The sequence below is a fragment of the Mercurialis annua genome, linkage group LG6 (genome assembly GCF_937616625.2).
Source record: "Mercurialis annua linkage group LG6, ddMerAnnu1.2, whole genome shotgun sequence".
NCBI classification, from domain to species: Eukaryota; Viridiplantae; Streptophyta; class Magnoliopsida; order Malpighiales; family Euphorbiaceae; genus Mercurialis; species Mercurialis annua.
In genome coordinates, this window is record NC_065575.1 from 6,360,975 (window position 1) to 6,386,789 (window position 25,815).

The 25,815-nt window shown below is 31.4% G+C and overlaps 2 protein-coding genes across 3 annotated transcripts; both read left to right on the forward strand.

Annotated features, from left to right (window-relative positions):
- The first annotated feature begins 1,415 nt into the window (after window positions 1-1,415).
- Window positions 1,416-4,379, forward strand: LOC126685879 (amino acid transporter AVT1H). The gene is made up of 3 exons (XM_050379859.2): window positions 1,416-1,726; window positions 2,112-2,725; window positions 3,678-4,379. Exons 1-3 carry the CDS (start codon window positions 1,501-1,503, stop codon window positions 4,215-4,217), a joined length of 1,380 nt encoding a protein of 459 aa, XP_050235816.1. The 5' UTR covers window positions 1,416-1,500; the 3' UTR covers window positions 4,218-4,379.
- Window positions 4,380-7,292: 2,913 nt separating this feature from the next.
- On the forward strand, window positions 7,293-19,541 carry LOC126687228 (uncharacterized protein At4g17910). Of its 2 annotated transcripts, XM_050381704.2 has the most exons (16): window positions 7,293-7,444; window positions 7,519-7,582; window positions 7,653-7,698; window positions 7,781-7,881; window positions 8,106-8,176; window positions 8,281-8,356; window positions 8,452-8,541; window positions 11,265-11,338; window positions 12,876-12,963; window positions 13,576-13,702; window positions 13,791-13,895; window positions 14,688-14,817; window positions 14,922-14,973; window positions 15,061-15,105; window positions 19,116-19,214; window positions 19,306-19,541. In XM_050381704.2, the coding sequence occupies exons 1-16, from the start codon at window positions 7,404-7,406 to the stop codon at window positions 19,456-19,458; spliced, it is 1,362 nt and encodes a 453-aa protein (XP_050237661.1). In that variant the 5' UTR covers window positions 7,293-7,403; the 3' UTR covers window positions 19,459-19,541. The 2 variants fall into 2 exon arrangements, with proteins under 2 accessions (XP_050237661.1, XP_050237663.1); XM_050381706.2 differs by lacking the exon at window positions 8,281-8,356 and having other exon boundaries at window positions 8,452-8,530.
- The last annotated feature ends 6,274 nt before the right edge of the window (window positions 19,542-25,815 follow it).

Genomic DNA, 25,815 nt, shown 5'->3' on the forward strand with positions numbered 1-25,815 from the left:
ACCCGATGACCTGACATGGAACAGACAACATGCTGTCTGATTAGCAGATCTTACTTACGAAAATAAAAATAAATTATTAACTGTTTCGCTAATTTAGTGCAGTTTTCAATCATTCTTCGATCAAACTTCATCCATCACCCATCACCCACAAACTCACATCATTCGGTTCAACCACCACTTGATAACTCCTTCATAAAAAAGAGACAGCAAACCTTCCGCAGAGGAAGGACAACAAACCTTTCACAAAGAAAGGACAAAATAAAACATTTAAAAAAAACAAAACAATGAAAAATAAATAAACCTAATATAGCTCATAAACGATTTCATTTTGTTGTTGATGATCTTCAATTTATCTCTGCTTCTTGGTAATTGAATTGCGCTTCGTTGATAAATATTAATCCATCAAGAAAAAATGGAAAAGAATTGGCTATTTATTATATCTATGAAATTAAATTAACATATATAAAGGGATGGCTACCGTCAATAGCAAAATCAAACCATTGACGGCTGCCGGAGAATAAACAATAAAAAAATTCTAGACGGCTAGGGTTTGCTTTGAGAGAAAAGAGAGGTTTAGGGTTTTTACTTCTTCATAACGATTAAAGAATATAAATAATATGAAATGGGTATGAAAACGGCCATAGATGTGGCAAAATCGGACCAAATTAAAAGACCTAATGATCTAAGAAATTTAAATAATTTTGCTTTTATATAAATCTAACCAAAAAATAAATTTCCGTAATATTAATCCGATTAATGTTAGCTATAATTTAACCAATTTCACCAGTTGTTCAATTTAATATGAATTTTTAGTGCTTTAAATGATGAATTAAGCAAATTTATATATGTATTTTTACGCATATAACTTCTAAGAAATAACTTTTACTATATAATTTCACACATCAATGAAGTAATTTTTGAAGTTAAGATATAATTGTTTTTAATTTTAAAAATTAAACTAAAATTATCAAAATTAAAAAATTTAGTTAGATTTATAAAAAAAAACAGTTTTTTGTTCCTCTATCCACATGTCCTAGAACAAATAGTCTTTGGTTCAGTTCTATTTTAAAAAGAAAAAAAATTGTTCATTTTGCTAAAAAAAGAACCGGAAAAATGGAATGCACCACAAAAATTAAATTGAATCAAATTAATCAAAAAATCAACCAAACAAGTTTGATTTAAATTATAAAATTTTAATTCGGTTTGATTCGACGTAACCAAAGACAACTGATGGGACCGCCCCCACGAACGCTGCCCCCTTGCTTCAGCCCATGATGCTAGCTAGTGTTACAAAGTTAGGAAGAATCATGCAATTTCTCTACTCTTACTCATATACAATGAGAGAGATTCTCACAAATTATGCTCAGCAATATTGATACCAAACGCACCCATTTGTTCATCCTATAAATACATCAACTCTCTTTTGATTCAATGCCAAGGCTCTTGAGTAGCTAATAGATTTTTCCAACTTCATAATTATACTTCTTTAGGTCTAATTGCATGTCTTCTAAGAGTCAAATAGTAGGCAATGATGAGTCACTGAGTGGTGAGAAAAATTCAGGTATGAAATGGGTAATTTGTGAAGCTTGTGTGGGGGATAATAGAGATTGCAAGTGTGAAGAAAAAATTGGAGATTTGAAGTATGTTGAGCCTAATATTCCAACTACTCATCAACCTAATAGTTCTTTCTTTCATGCTGTCATCAACATGACTGGAATGCTCATAGGTAAACCAAACCCTAATCTTCATATTTTTTTTTTATCATGGTTTTATATGTTTCAGGAAAATATTAATTTATTGATCAATACTAACTAACACTTTTAATTTTATCAATTATAATATAATTATATATTGGATTAATGTCATAAAAATTTATCATTTTACATGTTTTCTCAATTTGATCATGTCTTTTAATAATTACCATAAGGATACACCAATTTTTACCTTTTTCCAAATTCATACACGGTATTACGTGGCACTTATTCAGTGACTAAAAATGAGTATCACCTCAGCACCGTGTATAAATTTAAAAAAAAAGAAAGTTGGTGTATGTTTATGATAAGTTTTATCAATATTTTTATGTAATTTGAATGTATTGTATTTAATTACAGGACTGGGGCAATTATCAACTCCATATGCATTAGAAAATGGAGGATGGGTCTCAATATTCTTACTCATAGGACTAGGAGCAATATGCACATACACTTCCCATATTCTTGGAAAATGTCTCGACAAAAACCCTAAATCAAGAAGCTATTCCGACATAGGACAACAAGCATTTGGAACCAAAGGACGAATCTTAGCCACTACTTTTATCTACATGGAGATCTTCATGGCCCTTGTTTCTTACACCATTTCTCTTCATGACAACCTTAAAACTGTTTTTTCAGGAAATAAATTTATTTTCATGTTGTCTTGGGGTAACGTGTCGGCATCTCAGTGGCTAACGATGGTGGCTGTGTTGGTAGCAGTTCCTAGCCTTTGGATCAGAAATTTATCTTCTATATCTTTTCTTTCCTCTGGGGGTATTTTGATGTCTGTTGTTATTTTTTTGTCTGTGGCATTTGTTGCTGCTTTTGGAGGGGTTGAAGGTAATTATGAAATTCCAGTTCTTGAGTTGAGGAAAATACCTGCAATTTCTGGACTTTATATCTTCAGTTATGCTGGTCATATTGTTTTTCCTGATTTGTATAAATCTATGAAGGAGCCTGCCAAATTTACTAAGGTATATTTACTTTTGTTCATACATATATATAATCTTGATAGCCAGCTTTAATTTATGGAAAATAATTGCTTAATCCGAGTCTTTATGATAAACCGAGTTTTACGATGGTTACATGATTTTAAATTCTTACGTTTTGGTGATCAAATTTTAATTTTACTACCAATAGGAGGTCGATAAATTATGAATTGAGGCAAAAAATTACTTACATGGTTGACGAAAAAAATGATCGTCCTTCTAATTTTGTCATGTCATTTAAAAGTTAATATTAATTTATTTTAAAATAACTATATAGTTTGATAACTTTATAGTAAATAAAATATATAGAAAATATTTTATTCTTGTTATACACATAAAAGTAATACACTGGAAATTATTTAGTGACCTATTTATATTGATAAAATTAAAATTTAATTATTAAAATGTAAGAATTTAAAAGTGGATAATTGTTCTATAAGACACGATAGCTTGATAACCACGAAAATGTTTATGATGAATCGCCCTCATATACTTATAAATTCATATGATACTCTGAAAAATTTACTGAGGTCATCTTTTATTCTGTTCTCAACTTTAGAGAATCTCCTCCCCTCAAGAAAATATAGAGAATCATAATGATATTTGTCAATCTAATTTCTATTTTACTACATTAATTTAAAATGAGTATTTTTTTCATCTATAAGTCCAATTTTTGTGAATCTATATCACAATTTTTATTCTTCTTAAATAATAAAATATATTCATATAAAAAATTAAGAACGATTCACCACGAATCTGATTTAAATAAAATAAATTCTATAAAATGATAATGAACATTGGATTGTTATTAATACCATTTTCTTTGGAAAAAAATTCCACTATAAAATGTTAAAATCTAAATGGTATTTCTCTACTATAAAATTCCAATTTATATATACATATATACTCATTTTTATTTATTCACTTTTTATTTCAGGTATCCATAGTGAGCTTTGCATCAGTAACAGCCCTATACACATCCCTAGCATTCATGGGTGCAAGATTGTTTGGTCCACAAGTAAACTCTCAAATCACACTCAGCATGCCACCTCATCTCATAGTAACAAAAATTGCACTATGGGCAACAGTTTTAACACCCATGACAAAATATGCCCTAGAATTTGCACCATTTGCCATCCAATTAGAGCGCTCTCTTCCCCACTCACTAACTCCAAAATTAAAATTGGTTATAAGAGGAATTGTGGGTTCAATTTTACTCCTTGTGATCTTAGCCCTAGCCCTAAGCCTCCCATATTTTGAACATTTTCTTGGACTCACTGGCTCTTTGGTTAGTGTCACTATTTGTATAGTGTTGCCTTGTGCTTTTTATATCAAGATTTGTTGGCCTTCCATTGGTAAACCTTTTCTTGTCCTTAATCTTATTTTCATTGCATTTGGATCCTTTCTTGGAGTTGTTGGCACCATTTCAACTTCAAGATTGCTCATCAAGACTATACTTAGGGCTCACTCAAAATGAGAATGAAGATGATGGGATCAAATTGGATATGTATATGGGTCTTTTCTAATTTTGTTGTTTTTGCTTTTTGTCTATTCTATGTAACACATCTATGATACCAAAAGTTGTATAATGTACTCTCATATTTTATGTATGCTAAAAAAGATATTAAAATCTGAAAAATATTTATTGAGTCATAGAAGTAGAGTATTTTTTATAATCAAAGAACTAGAAAATAAGGAAAGAAAAATAGAGGAGAAAACGAGTAATAAATGAAGAAGAATAGTGAACTGAGATAATTAAAAGAGAAAAATGATATCGAAAAGTATAAAGAGATAACCGAAACAACTAGTGATTGTCGTACGTTTATACTTATATTATTTCGGTGTATTATACTATATATATTACAAATTTTGATAGTTATATTTAATTAACAAATAAAATTTAAAGGATGCAATTGATAAAAATAAAATATATTTTAATTTTTTAATTTGTTTTTATGATAAATTAGTCAATAACTAGTAAAAAAATCGTACAAATTTAAAATTTATATATCTAATTTTATAAAAATTTGGATGTTATTATTAAAATAATTTTGTTACTATATAATTTTTTGTATAAAAATGCCTTCAAATACGTACCCATTTATCATAAAATATTAAATTATATGTTATTTTTATTGATTAGACTCTCATTTTTTTTATTTTTTAAATATGATTGTCAAAACTCGCAAAATAGACAGATCGGACGAATTACTTTCTATTAAATGTAATCATAATTATGGATACAAAATTTCGTCATTTAAATATATGTGCTAGTAGTAAAAAAGACTGTATATTAAACAATGATTTTGTTTATTTCTAAATTGTTCCTAACTTTTTATCAACTGACGGAATATACACTTGTATCTAATAGGCCTAATACCTTAAAAAAAATCTCGATCTTGTAGCCCTTTTTTTTTCCTATTCTGACATTAAAACTTTGTCAATTTTATCCTATTTCGCATTTTATCGTTTCAATTGTATACCCTGAAATATTAACTTGATGTCTTTTTCATTTGGAAAAATTTCAAAATCGTTATTCATGTATAGCATATATTAATTGTACATGTTTAAAATTTATTTAGATTTAGTTAAATTAATTAAATAAATTTAATTAGTTTTTATTTGATTATTGTTTTTAGTTAGGTTTTAAAAATAAAAGACTTATTTGTACTTTTTCGAATGGAAATGAATTTAGTTTTATCTTTAAACATGGTTAATTAAATGATTTTATCATTTAAATAAAAAAAAGTGACAAAAAATAAGAATTGGAGTACAATTGAAACGAATGCAAAATAGGGTTAAACTGACAAGTTTTTAACGTCAGGATAGGATCGAAAATGGGCTAAAAGATTGGGAGTTTTTAAGGCATTGCCTATCTAATAAGTATGAGATAGCTCAAAAAAAATAAAATATTTCATCTTCTAAATATAGAGTGTTTATAATTAGATTTAGTCATTTTAAAAATATAATATTATTTCATCTTCTATATTTAACGCCCTCAGGCGATCCTCGTCCACTACAACTCTAGAGGCTCCAGCATTGTTTACCTGTCAATAGATAACTTCCCCTGGCCACACAAGTATAAGGAGTCTCTTGTGTAAAAAACATTCCTGATCACTAAAATTTGGCAATAATTCAATAAGTACTACTAAATATCACTTTTTAAAAAATTACTACTTATATTGTCACTTTTAATTGTTTTAAGAGATATTAATCTAATTTATTCATATAACGAATGTATGAATTAGAATGCTCAAAAAATATTCATCACATAAATAATATAGTCGGGTACACATTATTTGATGGGATAATTTTAATGTTATCCTACTTTTTAAATTTAACTACAAAATTATTGCCCATGTTTTACTAATTTTACCGGATATCTAATTTTTAAAAATAATTTTGAAATAATTCTTTTTCTTAACTCGTGTTCCGATCAAGACATACATGATTTGATTGAAAAATTCTTTAATTTCAAAAAATTAAAAAAAACACCATTATTAAAAAACACCCTAAATACATCCTAAATCCACCATAAAAAAATATACTGTAAAGACATGTCTCGATCGAGACATTTTTTTTTCAACTCATGTCTCGATCGTAACATACTAAAAAATACTTTTGAAACTAAAAAAATATGAGATAGAAAAGGGTAAAAAAAATCAGAACCAGGTAATTAAGAGGATATTAATAAAAAGTAAAATAATTTATTATAGAGAGTTATTTGAAGTATTGACATCCTTTTCTCATGATTTGATTACTGAATTTATCAATTGTTCTGAAATTTTGGATTTGTGCATGAACTGAATTTGTACAACCAAAGAAGTAAGGTCGGAATCAGAATTTCATATTAGGGGGGTAGAGAGTTAGTGGCGGATCCAAAAAACAAATTCAGCCCAGACTAAACTATATGTAAATAACAAGTTAATTTTGTTCGGAAATTATAATTGGAGTACCTACTTAATCATACGCGTTGATATTTTTTTATATTCTAAGAACGAATAAATCCATATCCTAAATTAATTTATTTTGATTAATTTTATCAAATATTTATATAAAAAAATCACAAAAAAGTTTTCAAATATTATTTTGTCAACTATTAATGTATACTGACAATTTTCAACTGAACAAATCCATTTAAATAACATAGAAACATAAATTAAATAATTATGTATAAATATAATACATTAAATTAATATGTTTAAAGAAAAAAATGAAAGGAAAAAAGTTACATACAAATGGAAATGAATGAAGTTTAAAACGGTTTAAAAGGATGGAGTATTTTTACAAATTTTTTCAGAGTAAAAATAAAACTGGAGTAAAAAAATAAATTTTCGGAAAAAAAGGTAAACAATAATTTTTTTTAAAACGGAGTATTTTTACAAATATTTTGAAAAACGGAGCATTTTCTGTAATATTTTGAAAAAAAAAAAATGGAAATGAATGATGTATCTCCAGAAATAGGCCTGGCCCTTTTTGTTTTAAATTAGTTGAATTATGGCCCATCAAGTTTTTTTTTTTTTTCGTCGTCAAAAAAAAAGTCTTCTTCTACCTTGTGCAGCCGCAGCTCCATACTTTCACCACGCTTCATCATCTAATTTTCAGTTCCATCTTCTGTGACCTGGGAAGACAAAGACCGGTGCAAAGAAGCGATCTGGGTGAAATGGAATCGTCACTCAATCCAAAGAAACGCCTCAAAGAAGAGTAATTTCTCATGTCCTCTGTCACGCTTATTCCTTTACAATTGACTGACTGAACTTTATTTGTGGTATTTTCAGATTCGTAAGCAATTTGAAGGGTTCTTCCATGCTTGAAATCGCTGCACTCTCCTCTCTTATCCCTGTAAGTTTCTTCATCTGTTTTTACTTTTTTTATTTTATTTTATTTTCATTTAATATTATTCTTTTTGCAGCTTCTCTTTGTTTTCCAACATTCCATCTCCTCCTTTTACACAAATGGTGGGTTCTCTCCCCTGATATTGTAATCATCCTCATCATTCTAATATAGATAGAATGACAATGCTCATATTGATTTATGTAGGCTGTAATGTCCGTATCAAGAAACATCATGGCAGCTCTTACATGGCCATTTTAACTTTGGATTTTCTTTTTCTGCTTCTTCCTACTCTCTTCTTTCTCACAGTAAGTTTTTTTTTTTTTTCGAATTCATTTCAATTCCCATTTTGTTTCGGCCTATCTGTACAACATAAAAATCATGTCGCAAGTAACAAAGAATTTGCAATGGGAATTGATTCATGTTTTATTAACAATGTGAGAAGAAACCAGGTAGATTAATCATGTCTCTCATATGCACTACTGGATAATCATTTTATTCTGCTCCTGAATTGTGAGAATATTTCTTGCAGGTTCTAGCAGAATGGATATTTATATCTGCAATCTTGCTGGCGGCACTCATTTTCACCATTGCAGCTAAAAGGTAGAACCTGTAAGTCACAAACGTTCTTATCGCTGCTACTGTTAGTATTTCCTGGGAGAGCTATTTAATCAGCTACATTGATTGACTGAGTATTAGTTGCACAGGGTTGCAACTTCTACTTGTTATTCTCAAGGCTCACTTTCTCTCAGTTCAATAATTTCCTCATACAGGGTTCTCGTGGTACTCAGTTTTGCTTCATTTACACACTGCATATTACCTATATGATTTGTTTTCTCTGGTTTTCCTTTTGGGTAATATGAATTCTTTTAATGCAGATGGCTGTTACTTGCCTTTGTATCTTGGCTGTTGATTTTAGAATATATCCAAGAAGATATGCCAAAACTGAGACATATGGTACGAGTTTGGTAAGGATTCTTTAAAATGCTGCGTCCATTCACTTTCAATGAACTATTGAATTTTGTTGAAGTTTCCTTTCCCTTTCTCGTCATGAAAATTATTATTTTTCTTTTGAATTCTACCAAAAAGATTTTTTTATCACCTTTGGAGACTTGAGACCTTGTGAAAATTGTATGAAGTGTAGCTTGTAAGCCAACACCGGACAAAAATCTGACTTATCTTTTGAAGTTTATCATGTCATTTTGTAATGTAGATAGCAATTAACTAATGACTTCCATGCTTACATATTGCAATATTATAATCATGATTTAAATGTTTGGATTAGTTCACAAGGCTTTTCTTAAATAGGGTCTGTTTATTAGTTGATTCTGCTTAGTTGACATCTTTTCTAAGTGGCTTAGGGACATAAATTGATGTTGAAAACAGCTATTCCGCTAGCTTTTTGCGTAATATTTTTTATTATCACTTCTTTATATTTTAGAATTGATATCTTTGGGCTTTTTGGTCTTGTGGTTTCTTTAAGTAAGGCAACTTCCTTTTATAGTCCTGTATGGGACTATGATCCACCAACACTTTTTTAGGGATGACAATGGGGCGGGGATTCCTCATTCCCCTAGGGAATCTCGCCCGAATGAGGTAGATAATTCCCATTAATTAGCCCCATGTGTACAGGGATGTGGAAAGTTTATTTTCCATCTACGAGAATGAAGAAGGGACAGAGAGTGTAGTCCCCATCCATGGAGACCCGGTTTATATACATGTATATAAATCACTTTTATTTATTATATTAGAAATTTGATTTGTTGATCTAGTAATTATTATAACATATAATTTAATTAATTCTTTTTAATACAAATTTAATTATGAATATACTTAAAAATATAACATCGTGCATATTGTTTTTGAAATTTTAAGATTTTAAATTTTAAAAGTTGATGATTTAAAATTTTATTGATATTAAGTAGCTTATATATCTTTCCCAAATCTTTCATAAGAATTAGTCCCTCCGTTCCATTTAGGAAGTTTCTTTGTCAATTTATGTCGTACTTAAAGAAGTCTCATTGTACCTTTTTAGTTTAATTTTTTTTGGCTTAATACATAGTTTGACCCCTGAACTTGTACCCTTTTACCCATCTAACCCCTAAGCTTAACGTCTCACCTATCGAACCTCTGAACTTGTTAAATAATCCGATTTGACCCCTGAACTTGATAAATACATAAATATTGAACCCTTCCGTGTCCACCTGTCACTTAAAACATTCTAGAAGAAATTATGTACGGAGGGGTTTAATGTTTACGTATTTATTAAGTTCAGGGGTCAAATCGGCTTATTTAACAAGTTCAGAGGTTCGATAGGTGAGACGTTAAGTTTAGGGGTTAGATGGGTAAAAGGGTACAAGTTCAGGGGTCAAACTATGTATTCAGCCAATTTTTTTTACCCTTTGTTTTATGTTAATGGTTAAACACATTTTACAAGACAATTAATTATATCTATACTTCCAAAGTACAATTAATTAGGGTAAAATAAGGGAAAAAATGTTTTGTGCCTTCTTAATGTGTATGTAAAACAATAAAGGGACTTTATAAATGGTAGAAGGGAGTATAAAATTATTTATACACTTCATTATTATAAATATTTAAAAGTTCAACGGGTTTAGGGATCTCCATGAGTCTGGGGATACCCATGCGGATGGGCATGGGGATAGGATTTGCCATAGCCATCCCCATCCCCATCCTCATCCCCATCCCTACCCCCACCCCACCCACTGTCATCCCTTCACTCCTTCAATAAAGGGTGTGCAGTGTTGGATACTTATTCGGCAAGTGTTCTTTTTTTTTGGCATTGGTCTGATTGCATTCAACATAACAGTAAAAAAATAAAATATCAAGAGTATTCAACACTTGTGTCACATGCATTTTCTATGAGTATCTAATACTTATTAGACACATCACAAAATTATTTTAAAAGATAATTATATATCTTGTTCGAATTAATAAATTCAGAAACATGTGTATACTTACCCTATGTAATTCCTTTTTTATGCATGCATGTATTATTTTAACGTAGTAGACAAGTATACTATTCGAGTGATATGTCTGCGGCGTATATGTTTCAATTTTTCAAAAATAGCCATACCTGTTTTTGTTTAATGTCGTGTCTGTATTTGCTCCATATATCGTAGATGGGACTGGATTAAGCTAAACTTACACTTTATCTATTACGTAGATTCCTTTTCTTTGTTAGGTCTATTTATGAAAAAAAGGTCTAAGTTTGAACTCTAAGTATCCTAGGTCTGCATTCCTAAAACTATGATAAATCTTTGATAATTTGCTTCTTTGAAACTTCGTTGCTATCAAGGAAGGATTTTCTTGTTGTTCTTCTATCTCAATCTTCATTTCCTTGTTTTTCAACTAAATTTGCCACAAACTATATTATTGATGCTTAAATCCTTAAATAGTTAACTAAATATTTCTATTTTCAGCCATGTTGAACCCCTTTTTGTTTCCTTCCCATTCTTAGAACTCTCCTTTGTCAAACAACTGTAGTGTAGTCCTACTTTTGTCAGGGTACCAGCTGTTCAGAGTTTAGATCTTTGATTTTTTGGGTTTCTGGGTGCTTATCTGGATGCAACAAAATAGCGATGAGCTTATTCTAAATGAGATTTTGGACTGTAATGATTACTTTTGCTGAAAGCAACTTTTGAGTTTAAGCTTTATTGGATGATTTCAGATGGATTGTGGAGTTGGCTCCTTCATTTTGGCGAATTCACTAGTTTCAAGACAAGCACGAAGTCTGTCTTTTGTGTAAGTCCTTTTCTTTATAGCTATGCACATTCTTGTCTTAAGCTCATTCTTTATATATGTAAAAGCAATAATGTAGGATTTGAATGTATGACTGTGAACAACTAAACATGTGATTTGATATAGAAAGTGTAACATCATTTCGACATCTAATTATCTGCAATGTGAAGGAAGAGACAAAGACCACTGTACTATAGAGTTTACTCAAGTTAAGAATATTTTCAGCAAAAGTGATTAATCTAAACATCTTATGACTGATTTCGATGAGGTTGCACAGAAGAAGAGTCTTATTCTGTTGAACATACTTCAGTTGACCTCTTGCAGATTCCTATCGAACACAAGTTCTCAGTCTTCAACACATTAATAAAACTTATTGGCCCATGGGATTTTATTTTAAGTACTTAACTCCGTATTTCTTGAGCTCATATATTTTGGTACTTAAGGACTGGGCTTATTCAATTTTGAAGGAGCAATAAAGTTTTTATTTATTTTTTCCTTCGCTTAATTAACCATAGCGAGTTTATAAACCAGAAAAATAAATGGAGATATGTATTTAAGGAACTAAAACTCCAGATAAATATTCTGGAAAGGTTCAACTGTTAAAGTGGGAAATCCCACATTGGTTGTGTGTGTGAGTGGACATGTGTTTATATATTGGTTGGGCACCTCCACTTAATACCAATTGGTTTTAAGATGGAATCTAACATGGTATCAGAGCCTTGTCCATTCACACAATTTGAGTTTGGCCCGGCCCACGTGAGATTTACGTGAGGGGGGACTTTGTTGCTCGGCCCGTACACGCTACGCGTGAGGGGGAGTGTTAAAGTGGGAAATCCCACATTGGTTGTGTGTGTGAGTGGACATGTGTTTATATATTGGTTGGGCACCTCCACTTAATACCAATTGGTTTTAAGATGGAATCTAACATCAACTTGGCCAATTCATTTGGTCTATGTTATGGTTTTATGTCAAATTCAATAACCATTGGGCTAGGTTAATAAATCTTGGTTTGATATGGACATTCTCAATATTTTCTCCAAGGTTTTATTATACATTCTCAAGGCGATGAAGAATGAAAAACTATAATTTCCTTGAGGAGAATTCATGTGGTATGATGTAACCTAACTCAGATTTCTGGTGCACCAGGTTGTAACTTGTAAGTTTGGTGCCTGAGAGTTGTATCTAGTAGATACGGTTCTCTAGTCTGCATAATTGAAAAGCATCTCCGTGCCATATCTCATTTTTTAAAAAATATCTCAAATTACTATTTGCTGCTGGTGCAATTTCCAACTATGATTTCTATTTTATTTCTCAGTTTCTTGTCTGAAATGAGTAAAAATAAGGAGCTATCTTCTTTATTATACACAATTTTATTTCTTTTAATATTTTGATTCATGAATATTCCTTGTATCATGAATAATGCCTTTTGTTTATTGAGATGTGTTTGAACATGCTCCAAGATCACATTATTTGCTGGACATGATTATAGCATGTTAATGGAGATGCTGTTGGATTCTGATTTTTTGTCATGCTATTTTAGGAGCCTGAAGGCTTCAATTCAGTCAACTAGTCCACTTTTGCTTTTGGGGTTTGGACGACTTCTATCAACTAATACAGTGGATTATCAGGTAGATTCTTATTAAAATATCCCTCCATGTTGATAAAGCAAATTTAATGTCATATTAAGTCAAAGCTTTCTTTCTCTTTTTAAGAGCTTAAATAGAATACGAGGAATTTCTTAATGGTTCTTCCCTAGCTTTATCCTGTATATGCTCAAGATTTAACCTGTTAAGAGTCCAATCGATGATCTAAATCTGAAACAGGCGTATTCTGTCCTATTTTTATTGGCTGTCATCATAGATGGGGAGTCAATATGCACTCTATAAGTAGTTCAAATCTATCACAAAGAGGTTATAAATATACAATAGTTTTGTTTTTGCATATTCAAATTTTATAATTCAAGTTGAAGATAACAAAAGACCAATGTTGTTTCTTAACTGTAGTCTTCATGTGCTATTTTTTCAGTCAGTTGTGAGAATTAGTGGTTAAAAAACTAGTAATCCTACCGCAGGGTCTCATATGTAAATTCCTGTCATATAAACTTAAAAATAATGAGCAGCCCTGAACTTGTAAAACCTTTTTTTTTCAGAGATGATTTTCTTCTCTCTTTTATGTTACTTTTAAACTGCTTAATAATTCCTGTCCTTATGGAAAGTCTATTTCTTTTCCATTTCTTAAAGGTTCATGTAGGAGAATATGGAGTACATTGGAATTTCTTTTTCACACTAGCAGCTGTGTCAATTCTTACCTCGATAATTCGAGTTCCTCCACAGTACTCAGGAATTCTTGGTTTAGCAATCCTGATTGGTATAGTTTAAACAGAATGTATTTCTTGTTATACTCGTGGATAAAATATTTTGATAACCGTTTCTTATTAGTTGATTTGATTTGTCAGGTTATCAATTTTGGCTGGTTAATGGATTAAATGTGTATTTGCTTTCTGATGAAAGGGGAGCAGATATCTTAAGCAAAAATAAGGAGGGGATTTTTAGCATACTTGGTAAAATACAATCAAGTTTTATTAACCTCATAGCATAATGTACTATACTCGACAAGACTTTACGTTTATCTATTTTCTTTATTTGTTATGGTGCAATGCAGTATCTATTGATTTTTTGAAGTAACAATGGGTTGGATTTGCGTTTTTCATTTATGTAATTTTTCAAACAATCAGTTTTCTTGGCCCTTTGTAGCTGAATAAATCCATTAGTTTGGGTTCTACAAAAGCAAATTTTAGTTGTGAATTCACCGAAAGCATTTTCTCTTTGCAGTATGGTTTTTCCCTTCACAGTCCTCAGATTGCACTTGACTTCATGTTACTGAATTATGATATGGCTAACAAACTACTTGGGCATCATGAACTCTTGCTAATACTATGCCTAAGTAACAAACTCATTAGCTAATGCACCCAGGTTTCTTGACAAGGGGGAATTGGTCAATTCCCAATTCCAACTCAATGCATATCTGCTTTGGTTTTAATTTGTTAGATTAAGGTCTCAGTCATATTATGTGTTATTGATCAAACACTAGTATAGGTTCAGCAGACATCAGTATCAATGATCTATCAAATGAAGAGAAATTGATCAAGGAAAGGATTTAATGGTGCAGGCTTGTTAAATACCTCTTTATTCAGTGATCGTTTTCCTCCGAGTCTGTATTTATAGTTTCTTAGTTCACTCACTAACCTTTTAATTCTAAGAAATTGAGGGTGGATTATTTCCATATGCTGTTGGGATTCTGTTCTTGTTTCTATTTTTTGTCCAAAATAGTGACCATGTCTCATCATTTGCAGGATATTGGAGCATGTACCTTCTTGGTGTCCAGTTTGGTTACTATCTATTTTTCGGGAATCAGTCCTCTACTAAAATGAAAAGCATTAAGTGGGCAAGGATCAGAGTCTTATTCTTTTCACTACTGTTGTGGTATTCCTTTTGGTTCCAAGAAACTATATATAGTCAGCATCCTTTCTAACAATTGGATTACGAGAAATACTAAGGACTATCCATTTTTGTAAATTGTCTTGCAGGTTGATAACTGTGATTCTGGACAGACATGTTGAAAGTGTTTCCCGTAGGATGGTAGAATATGTTGCTCTAGTTGATTTGTTTGTGAAATTGATTAATTGATTTTTCTAACATGAATGAACAACAAATACTTTTGTACAGTGCAACATGGCTTACGTTACCCTGGTGCTGGCTCAAAGCTTTCAGGTAATCCCCTAGCCAGTTTTAAGGTTTCATTTCTCCTTAAAATAGTCAAGGAATGTGGAAACTTTTGGAAAAAGGTTGATAAGGCCTGAAGGTGTAAATTCACAGCAGGGTTGGTTTGCTTTCGTGATGTAAGCAAGAGCAATTTATTGAAAGATAGTAAAATTACTGAAATAGCAGTAGTCTTCTTAGGGTTGAAACTAGTAATACTGTCATATTGTACATGTTTAAAAGGTGGCAAGTGAATCAAATTCGAGTAATTAAGAAATGTGAACTTTCTAGGAAGAACAAGGAAGATCGACGAACACTAAACTGTACAAACTGATAAAGGAATTTATTGCACTATTTCAGCCTTAATTTATGCCTTCTGTACAATTTTTGTCAACTATCTTTTGTATATGCAAATATAATATTCTTTCCTTTGATATAGGATATGCTAGCTGTAGATGCTAATTAGACAATATTGTATATGGTAGTTTAGCTAATTAGGTGCTGAATATCAGCTTGTATCCTTGCTATAAATAATAAGATTTGTCCTCCAAGAGAGAACACTTTTCTCAGCTCAAAGAAACTCTCTTAGTTAACATGGTATCAGAGCTTCTGTTCTGAAAATCACATCTCTTTCTCTCAGATTTCAGTCTTGGTGATTCTTTTCTTAACTATTCTTGATTATAGTTCTTTTGAGAACTACACATCATCATGTCTTCAGACAAATACGAATCAGTTATGATTCGTTTTAATGGCAAAAACTACTCAGCTTGGGCCTTTCATTTCGAGATATTTGTAAAAGGCAAGGATCTATGGTGCCATATTGATGGCAGCAAACCTATCCCAAACAAAGTCACAGAGCAGGAGGAACACTCCAAGTGGGAGGTCAAGGATGCTCAGATCATGGCGTGGATTCTAGGTTCAGTTGAGCCTAACTTCATCTTGAACCTTCGACCCTTCAAGAGTGCTGCTGGAATGTGGATTTATTTGAAGAATATCTACAGCCAACAAAACACTGCTCGTAGATTTCAGCTTGAACATGAAATGGCCACTATTCAACAGGGCAGTCACTCTATTTCTGATTTTTATTCTAGTTTTATAAATCTATGGACTGAATACACCGATATAATTTATGCAACTTTACCTCACGAAGGTCTCACTTCTGTTCAATCTGTTCATGAAACTACTAAAAGGGATCAATTTGAGATTTCCACAATATTTCTTAATATTGGTCAAGAAATCAGTATTGTTGGTCATGTGATGCGAAGCTCCAGAATCAAAGTACCAAGGAGGAGGTGATGTAGAAGTTTTACCTGAGAGTCCTAAAGCGGAGAATGCAGAAATAATCATTTGTTGAATCATTTCAGGAGTTATAGATTGAACAGAAGCAGAAGTGTTTGGTGTTGCATCCACGCAATTGCTAGCACTTGAAGAAAATCAGACTTGGGATGTTGTTTCATGTCCTCCATCGGTGAAACCCCTTGGCAGCAAATTGGTGTTCGCTATTAAGCTCCGCCCCGATGGAAGCATAGACCGTTTTAAAGCTCGGCTGGTGGCTCTTGGAAATAAGCAAGAGTATGGTCTAGACTACGATGAAACATTTGCACCCGTTGCTAAGATGACTACAGTGCGAACCATATTAGCCCTTGCTGCATCTCAATCATGGTCTCTGCACCAAATGGACGTTAAAAATGCGTTCCTACATGGTGATCTTAAAGAGGAAGTCTACATGAAACTACCTTATGGTATGTCTACATCCTCACCTAATGATGTTTGCAAATTAAAACGCTCCTTATATGGCTTAAAGCAGGCACCGCGAGTTTGGTTTGAAAAGCTTCGATCCACTCTTCTTGGCTTCTCATTTACTCAAAGCCAATATGATGCCTCCCTTTTTATCCAGAGGACATCTACGGGCATAGTTGTCCTCCTTGTATATGTGGATGACATTGTTATCACAGGTTCTGACTTGACAGCCATCTCTACAATTCAGAAGTTGTTGAACTCCACTTTCCATATGAAAGACCTTGGGCAGCTCACCTACTTCTTGGGTTTAGAGGTTCATCATCGATCTCAAGGTATTTTTTTAAATCAACATAAGTATTCTCAAGATCTGGTTCAGTTAGCTGGTCTCACAAACGCTACACCTGTTGATACTCCTATGGAAATCAATGTGAAATATCGTCGCGACGAAGGGGAGCTTCTTGATGATCCTACTCTGTATCGAAAATTGGTTGGTAGTCTTATCTATTTAACCATCACCCGACCAGACATTTCCTTTGCTGTCCACACTGTTAGCAAGTTTATGCAAGCTCCTCGGCACCTCCACCTATCCGCTGTCCGCCGCATCATTAGATACATCCTTGGGACACCTACTCGAGGATTGATCTTTCCTACTAATACTTCACTTCACCTACAAGCATACAGCGATGCAGACTGGGCAGGCTGTCCAGACACTAGAAAATCCACTTCTGGCTGGTGTGTGTTTCTTGGTGATGCTCTCATCTCATGGAAATGCAAGAAACAAGATTCTGTCTCAAAGTCTTCCACAGAGGCAGAATATCGGGCCATGTCTGCTACATGTTCTGAGATCACTTGGCTGCGTGGTCTTTTAGCAGAACTTGGCATTACACAACTTCAGCCTACTCCTTTACATGCCGACAACACTAGTGCAATTCAAATTGCAGCCAACCCCGTCTATCACGAACGTACAAAGCACATAGAGGTCGATTGCCACTTTATTCGAGGGGCTTATGATCGTCAAGTTATCACTCTTCCTCATATCTCAACCACTCTACAAGTTGCAGACATATTCACCAAATCCATGACACGTCAGCGCCATAATTTCCTTGTTAGCAAATTGATGCTTATCGATTTACCGGCATCAATTTGAGGGGGGATGATAAAGGAATTTATTGCACTATTTCAGCCTTAATTTATGCCTTCTGTACAATTTTTGTCAACTATCTTTTGTATATGCAAATATAATATTCTTTCCTTTGATATAGGATATGCTAGCTGTAGATGCTAATTAGACAATATTGTATATGGTAGTTTAGCTAATTAGGTGCTGAATATCAGCTTGTATCCTTGCTATAAATAATAAGATTTGTCCTCCAAGAGAGAACACTTTTCTCAGCTCAAAGAAACTCTCTTAGGAGAAATTCTTAGGTAGACTCAGTTCACCACGTCATCTATGGACTAAGTCTATCACATAATGACACGTCATTAAAATGATGACAATCTTGTAATATTACTATTTAAAAGTGTAAATAAGTAATAAACGAATTTACAAGATTGCCATCATTTTAATGACGTGTCATTATATGATAGGCTTAGTCCACGGATGACGTGGTAGACTGAGTCTACCTAAGAATCTCTCCTCTCTTAGTTAACACAAACAACTTGTCAACCAAGTGATTTACTAGTTTAAATGAGATATAGGGATGGCAGGGGGCACAATGTAGAGCCCCACATAAAATTCAGCTGTGCCACATTAATGCCACTGATATTCTAGGATAAACCATTTATGTAGATAGTAACTGTTTTTGTTTTTGCGTTAGTGTTACACTTTTGATTTTGATATACTTCTATCCTTAATTGCTTTCCTTTTTGGTATACTGTTCCGAAGCATATGACGATAAAGTAATTAAAAGCGAAATTCAAAGAAAGATTTGCAAAAAACAATTCTAAGAAAAACTTAAAGCAATAATTATTTGCAAGAATGATGATGTTTTTGCTGTTCTGGGAGTCCTTTATTTTTGACTTGCTGCCGCAGGCTATTTGATTGATAGATAATATCTATGTATGTTTGTCTTATTCTTTGAACTGAGGCCATGTTTGGTTCGTGGAAACAATTCTTAAGGAATAGAATATCTACCTATTTATTTTTTACTTTTGAGCCAAAGGCAATGAGTTACTATTCCATTTGACATAACTGTTTTATTCCTTACCTATTCCATGAACCAAATAAAGCTTGAAGTTAAAGAGATGTTATTGAAAATATTCATATTCACTTACCTTTTCAGGTTTTGGCCATACTAATGCTCTCTGATTTCATTGCTGGAAGTAGAATGTCATTGCTTGAAGAAGCCGTTAATCGGAATTTACTAGGCACATTTCTTCTGGTGATGAATCATTCTCAACTGATTCCGACTCTTAACGTGCTTTCAATTTTAATTCCTCTAAATAATAGTAGTGTGTGTCATGGTTTTGCAGGCAAACGTGCTTACAGGTCTGGTAAACATGTCTGTGGATACTCTGTTTTCTACGACACCATCGGCCCTATTTATTCTACTTGTTTATGCTTATGTTTTATCAATTTCTGCCGGATTATTGCAGTTTTATGGTGTTAGGCTAAAATTTTGGTAGTGGGTACAAAATTGTCAATGTTGATGTAATCATTTTAGACGTTTAGTTGTTCTTGTTGTTATTAATATATATGTTGCTCTTTACTGATGCTTGCAATATTTGAGAAAATATCTGGATTCATCATTGTTTGTCTATATGGACTAAGTTCCACTTCTAACCGAGATCTGATCTATTGACATAAAACTTTAAAAATAAAAAACGTAATATTTTAAATGAATTTTAATTTTTCTTCATGTTTTTATAAATATTATTTTTGACATTTATATAAGTTAATAATAATACATAAAATAAAATTGAATTTAATTTTGTATTTCTAAAAGAACAAAAATAAGGCAGCAGGAAATTCCTGCAATTTCTTATGTGGCAGCCTAAGAGAGGCTGCCACTGTTGTCTAACTTAGGTTTGCTCTTAATTGGTTAATTAACCATTTTAGTGCTACTTAATTAACCAATTGAATTATCACTACAATATTATAAAATAACTTCGTAACCGATTCATGTCAACTTCTTTTATACTATTCCATTATCCTAATCATAAATTGATTTTGACGTATGGTTAATAAACCAATTTAATAATTACATTTTTTATTTCATAATTTTATTTATCTATGTATTATATTTATCTTATATTTTTTTAACTTTAAAGTCATATTTTTAAAATTTTGTACAGTATTAAAATACAAATATTAATATAACTATAAATTTAAATATTTTTAATATTATACAAAATTACTGATATACAAAAAAATATTTCAAAATTATATTGATTTAAATATAAACTGAATTTTATATTAGACATATAGAAATATTTGATTAAGTTAAATAAATATAAATATAAATATTATACATAACATGACTACATATTTCAATATTGTATTAATTAAAGATAAAAATACTAAAATTATGTAATATATCAAAACATGACTACATCTCAAACACTTTGTTCTTATGTGGTTATTCTAAAATATTTTAATAGTATTAAATAATTTTACATTTACATCGTAACCGATTCATGATTAGGATAACGGAAGTTGACCTTAGTTATGAAATTATTTTACAATCTTGTTCTTTTTGGATGAAATACAATCTTGTTGTAATAGTTAAATTGGTTAATTAAGTAGCACTAAAATAGTTAATTAACCAATTAATAGCAAATCTAAGTGAGGCAACAGTGGCAGCCTCTCTTAGGCTGCCACATAAGTAATTGCAGGAATTTCCTGCTGCCTGGGCAGCAGGAAACTTTTGTTCTATAGTTCATAAAATAACACGTTTTATTCCTATTATTTTTATAAAATTAATTACTAATTTAATCTTATATCCTAAATTATTAATTTAAATATTATAGAATAACAATTAAATTTATCACCATCTCGTATTACTGGATTAATAATTCATATACTTCTAAAAGAAATATATAATTATTGAAAGATTAAAAAAATCAGAATTTAATATTGATTAAAATAAAAGTATAGGAACTCGATTTTCATAAAATATAAAAAATATCAGGACTTTATCACTGTAAATCAAAGTTTGAATTAAATTTTACTCTATACAAACTAACAGAATGACTTATTATAAATGTATATGAATTCAATTTCTATAAATAATATAGGGATCTAAAGTCAAAATATTAAAACTATAGGGACTTAGAAATGATTTTTGCCTTGAATATATGGATTCCAATAATTCACTTGAATTGGTCCCTTTATCGGAGACTAAGACTGCCACCACCTGTGGGCTTGTTGCATTTGCACGCTGTTGTTATGCTTCAACCCTTCTATTAATGCTTAACATTTCAGGGAAGCGAATAATGCGGCTGATTATCTGGCCTCGATAGGCAATGGCAGCGTGGTTGGTATTTCGATTCATGAGTCGATTTCGAGTGGTCTTTCGCCACGAAACAACAAAGTTAATGATCAACAACCAACGAGCTGTATCGGCAAAGCCATGAAGGTGATAAATTTGTTTTGCCTTGTCCAATTTCGGCTTAGAGTTTTGCCGAATTGGTGTTTGTTGTCCTCCAAAATCAAGTTGTACATCTTCACTCGGCTTCCCATTTTCTTTGTGATGTTTTCAACCATGTGATACACATAGTTTTCATGTCCTACATTGTCGGCAATAGGATCATCCACTATTTCTTTCATTTTGAGTTCTATGAAAATAATGAAAAGCGTTCAACCCGTGAATGTGTTTACAATGAAGAAAATAAAAAGTACATGTGTTTGTAAACTTTTTGTTTTTGGGCTGTTTTTTGGGATGTTTGATCGGAGTTTTGCAATAACAAAATGATCTTCTATTTATAGGGAAAATAGTGCCAGTTGAAACTTTTCCCAACTCCTTGCGGTTGCCTCAGAACCTCTTAATGAACCTTTGAGCATCTTGAAACTTCCTTACACCCACATTCTGCAGTAACCATTATGCTGTAACTTCTCCTTGGGGAGACGTTTTCCGAGGAAGTCTTTCCCTTAGGAAGACGTTTTACGGGGAAGTCCCTTAAATTTTCGGGAAAAATTATTTTTTTGAAATTATTTTTAAATTAAATGAGAAACACTTTTGAAATTAAACGAATTGTTTTTGAAATTAAACGAAATAACCAATAATATGTACTTAAAAATAATATAAGTGAATTTTTTGATAAAAGAATTAATGTAAAAATTAATATATATGTACTTAAAAATAATATAAGTGTATTTTTTTGATAAAAAATTTATATAAAATTTAATATATCTGTACTTAAAAATAATATAAGTATATTATTTTGATAAAAAATTAATATAAAACTTAATATATTTGTACTTAAAAATAATATAAGTGTATTTTTTTGATAAAAAATAAAAATAAAAATTAAGTGTATTCGTGTTTGAATGTGAGTTGATAGAATTTGATGTAAGTTTTAGAATTAGAAAAAGGTAAAAATATATTTAGGTAAAAAATAAGGTAGTACCTAGTAATTTAGGGGCGGTATTTAGTAGTATACTTTTATAACTCTCAGAAGTCGGATTTCTTAATTTTTGGAGTTAAGGCAACTTCTTGCGTATTTTTTTTATCTATCTAATGACTCCAACCTCTTGTATTTTTTTAGAACCATTATTAACTCCTTGTCTCTTAATTATTTAAAATTTATAGAGGTTATATATAACCCTTCGTACTGTGATTTAGAATCGGTTTAGGACCCGAAAATCGAATTAAGGGGAAAATGGTAATATTACATGTTGTAACCATTTTCACGTACATAATTTCATGTGATACGTCCACTCTCTCGTAAATACGGTTATGATCGTTTGTGGCCCGTTCTAATCGTTCCTAGCCTCTAGAGGTTTAATTTTTTCATTTTGGAGTCAAGACAAGTATTTGCCCATCTCCTTTATTTTCTCCTTATGATCCAACCTCTTATATTTTTGCAATTCTTTGTTCCCACAAATTTATAGAGGCCCTAAATAAGTCTCTATATAACAATTCAGGATTATATTTTACGGGATTTAGAAGCAAGTACATTGATTTTATGTGAAAATAACAACATTGTCAGGTTTTAGGTGCCTACTCGACGAGTGGGCACCTACTCGTCGAACAGGTCCAGAAGGAGCAGCGTCTAGACCTTCTGTTACTCGATGAGTAGAACGCTACTCGTCGAATAACGGGCCAAACCTGTGGCTATTCGCCTACTTGTCGGGTGGATTGCTATTCGAAGAGTATGTACCTAGACTAACAGGTCTGAGTCTTAACTCGCCTTGGGTTATTTTCGGCGCAACTCTTTCACTTGTTTATGACTGGCCTCTTTGATTTTTTCCATCTTCATGATCTTAACAACCAAAGACTATATGAGGTTGACATCGTCATTTTGATCCTTCTTTCTTTATTTTAACAAAAGGGTGAATGTAGAAAACCTCTTGATGTATTGCTTGCAAATCCTTGAGGTTGAATTTCTTATGAAACAGAGAATTTATATTTATGGAGATTAGGTCTATATTTATGGGCTTTATTTTGAAATTATAAAAAATTAGATATGAACATAACAATATCTTATTTTTATTTAATATTAAAATTAGATCATATAATATTTACTACTAACTTATAAATTTATTGTTATTATATAATATCCAAATATATTAATAGATGAAAATTACATTTATTCAAAAATAAAAAATATATATGTAAAGTGCAATATATTTAAATATAATTATTAGATATAAAAAAATAGTATTTAAAATATGGTAAAATTATTTTTTAATGTGAAAAGTAATATTAATAAATTGTAATAAAAATATCATAAACAACTCATTAAAATAGAACAAATATGGTCTCAAGGTGCATGTGAGTTAGTAAACTACACTTTTTAACTTAAATGAAATTGCAGATTCTTATCGTATCTATATATGCATTCATTTAAAATTTGATATTAGAAATTTTATCTTCCTAAAATTAGTTTAAATGTGAAAAATTTAAAAATACCGTCTTATAGTTTAGGACACCTCATGTACCCTTATAAAAAAGAACAAAGAATCAATTCACTCCCTCAACTTGGCATGAAATATCAAAAAAGTCATTTTGGACGATTTTGGATCAAACAGACCTGCAACTTTGTAAAATCGAATAAATCGCACTCTCCCTCAGGGAATGTGACACACTCTTTGGTTTTGATGAATAAAAGGTTCAAAATAGTACTAAATATTTATTTTATTTTCTGATCTAATACCTAATTTATTTTAAATTTCAATTTTGCCCCTTATATTTTAAAGTTTTCAAAAATCAATTTATTTTTTAAACTAAAATTTAGAGACTTTTTTTATCCCTTTTTCCATCCCATTTTTTGCCGGAAATTGAGGAGCAGCAACTTGTCGTTTTCAGAAGAGCATAATTCCTCATTTTTAGAAGAGTTGTCTGCTCCTTGCTTTTTCGGCGAGGAGCAGTAGCTCCTCACCAGAAATACGAGGAGCCCAGCTCCGCGTTTTGGAGGAGCAGATCTGCTCCTCCTCAGATATGTTACGGAGTAGATCCGATGGTGGTGGAAGGGTGGACGACGACGGCGGCGGTGAAAGGTGGAAGAGAAGAAGAAGAAAAGGGTTAAAAGTTAATTTTTTTAGATTAGTGTTTAATTTAAAATTTTAATTAGTATTAATTAAGACTAATTAGAATTATTTTTTTAATTAGAAAATCCATTCTCCTTTTTTCTGTTACGATAGTGAAATTGATCGGTTTTGCTAAGTTGTGAGTTGAAATGATCCGGTTTCGTTAAGTAGCATGTTAAATTATACCAAAATCGTTCAAAATGACTCATTTGATATTTCGTACCAAGTTAAGGGGGTGAATTGATCTTTTGTTCTAAAAAAATAATATAAAGAAGGTTAAATCTATTTTGAGGTCCCTAAATTATACATTTTTAGTTCATTAGTCCCTTAACTTCTATTTAACTTTTTTGGGTCCTTAAATTTTCATTTTTTGGTTCATTAGGTACTTCAACTTTTATTTGCCTTTCTCAAGTCCCTAATTGTTTATTTTTTGATTTATTGGTTTCTTAAATGGATATTGTTTAAGGATCTAATAAACTAAATAAATAAAATTTTAATCGTCTGAGAAAGTCAAATAGTAGTTGAGAGACCTGATGAACCAAAAAATAAAAGTTTAAAGATTTGAGAAAGTAAATAAAAATTGAAGGACTTGATAAATAAAAGATAAAAGTTTAAGGATCTTAAAATAGATTTAGCCTATAAACAATGCTAACTTCTTATCTCTATAAACGACTTAAGTAGCAATTTGCCCCCTCAACTTGTAAGTAATGAGCAATTAACATATAAATTAATTTTGTGGGCAAATTAGTCATGAACTTGCTGATTATGGACAATTAGCCCCATTTTGAAAAATTAGCTTAAAATTTGATGGGGCAAATTGCCAATTGAGGGACAAATAACTTACAAATTTAGGGAGTAAATTGGCAAAATAGGGCTAATTGTTCATAATATACAAGTTCATAACTAATTTACCCACAAAGTTAACTGATGTGTTAATTGCTCATTGCTTACAAGTTGAGGGGGAAAGTGCTATTTAAGTCCTCTATAAACCAAAGGAACCAACTCGTGGTGGATGTGTAACTTTATTGTGGGAGCTTCTAGACATTGAAGTACACATCCTACTCGACGCTTACGTGTGTCTTCTTAATCTAATCTAACACTGCACAACAGTCCCACATTTTTGATTCCACGTCGTGTATATGACGTGTAATGTTCATTAGAGGTGATTATACAAAATAGTATTTCCACAGTTTCATTTTACAAATCTCATTCCATTCTTTGCAAAAATTAATAAGATATTTATTACGATTTTTTATTTTATTTTTGTATTTATATTTCGGGTTTAAATAAAT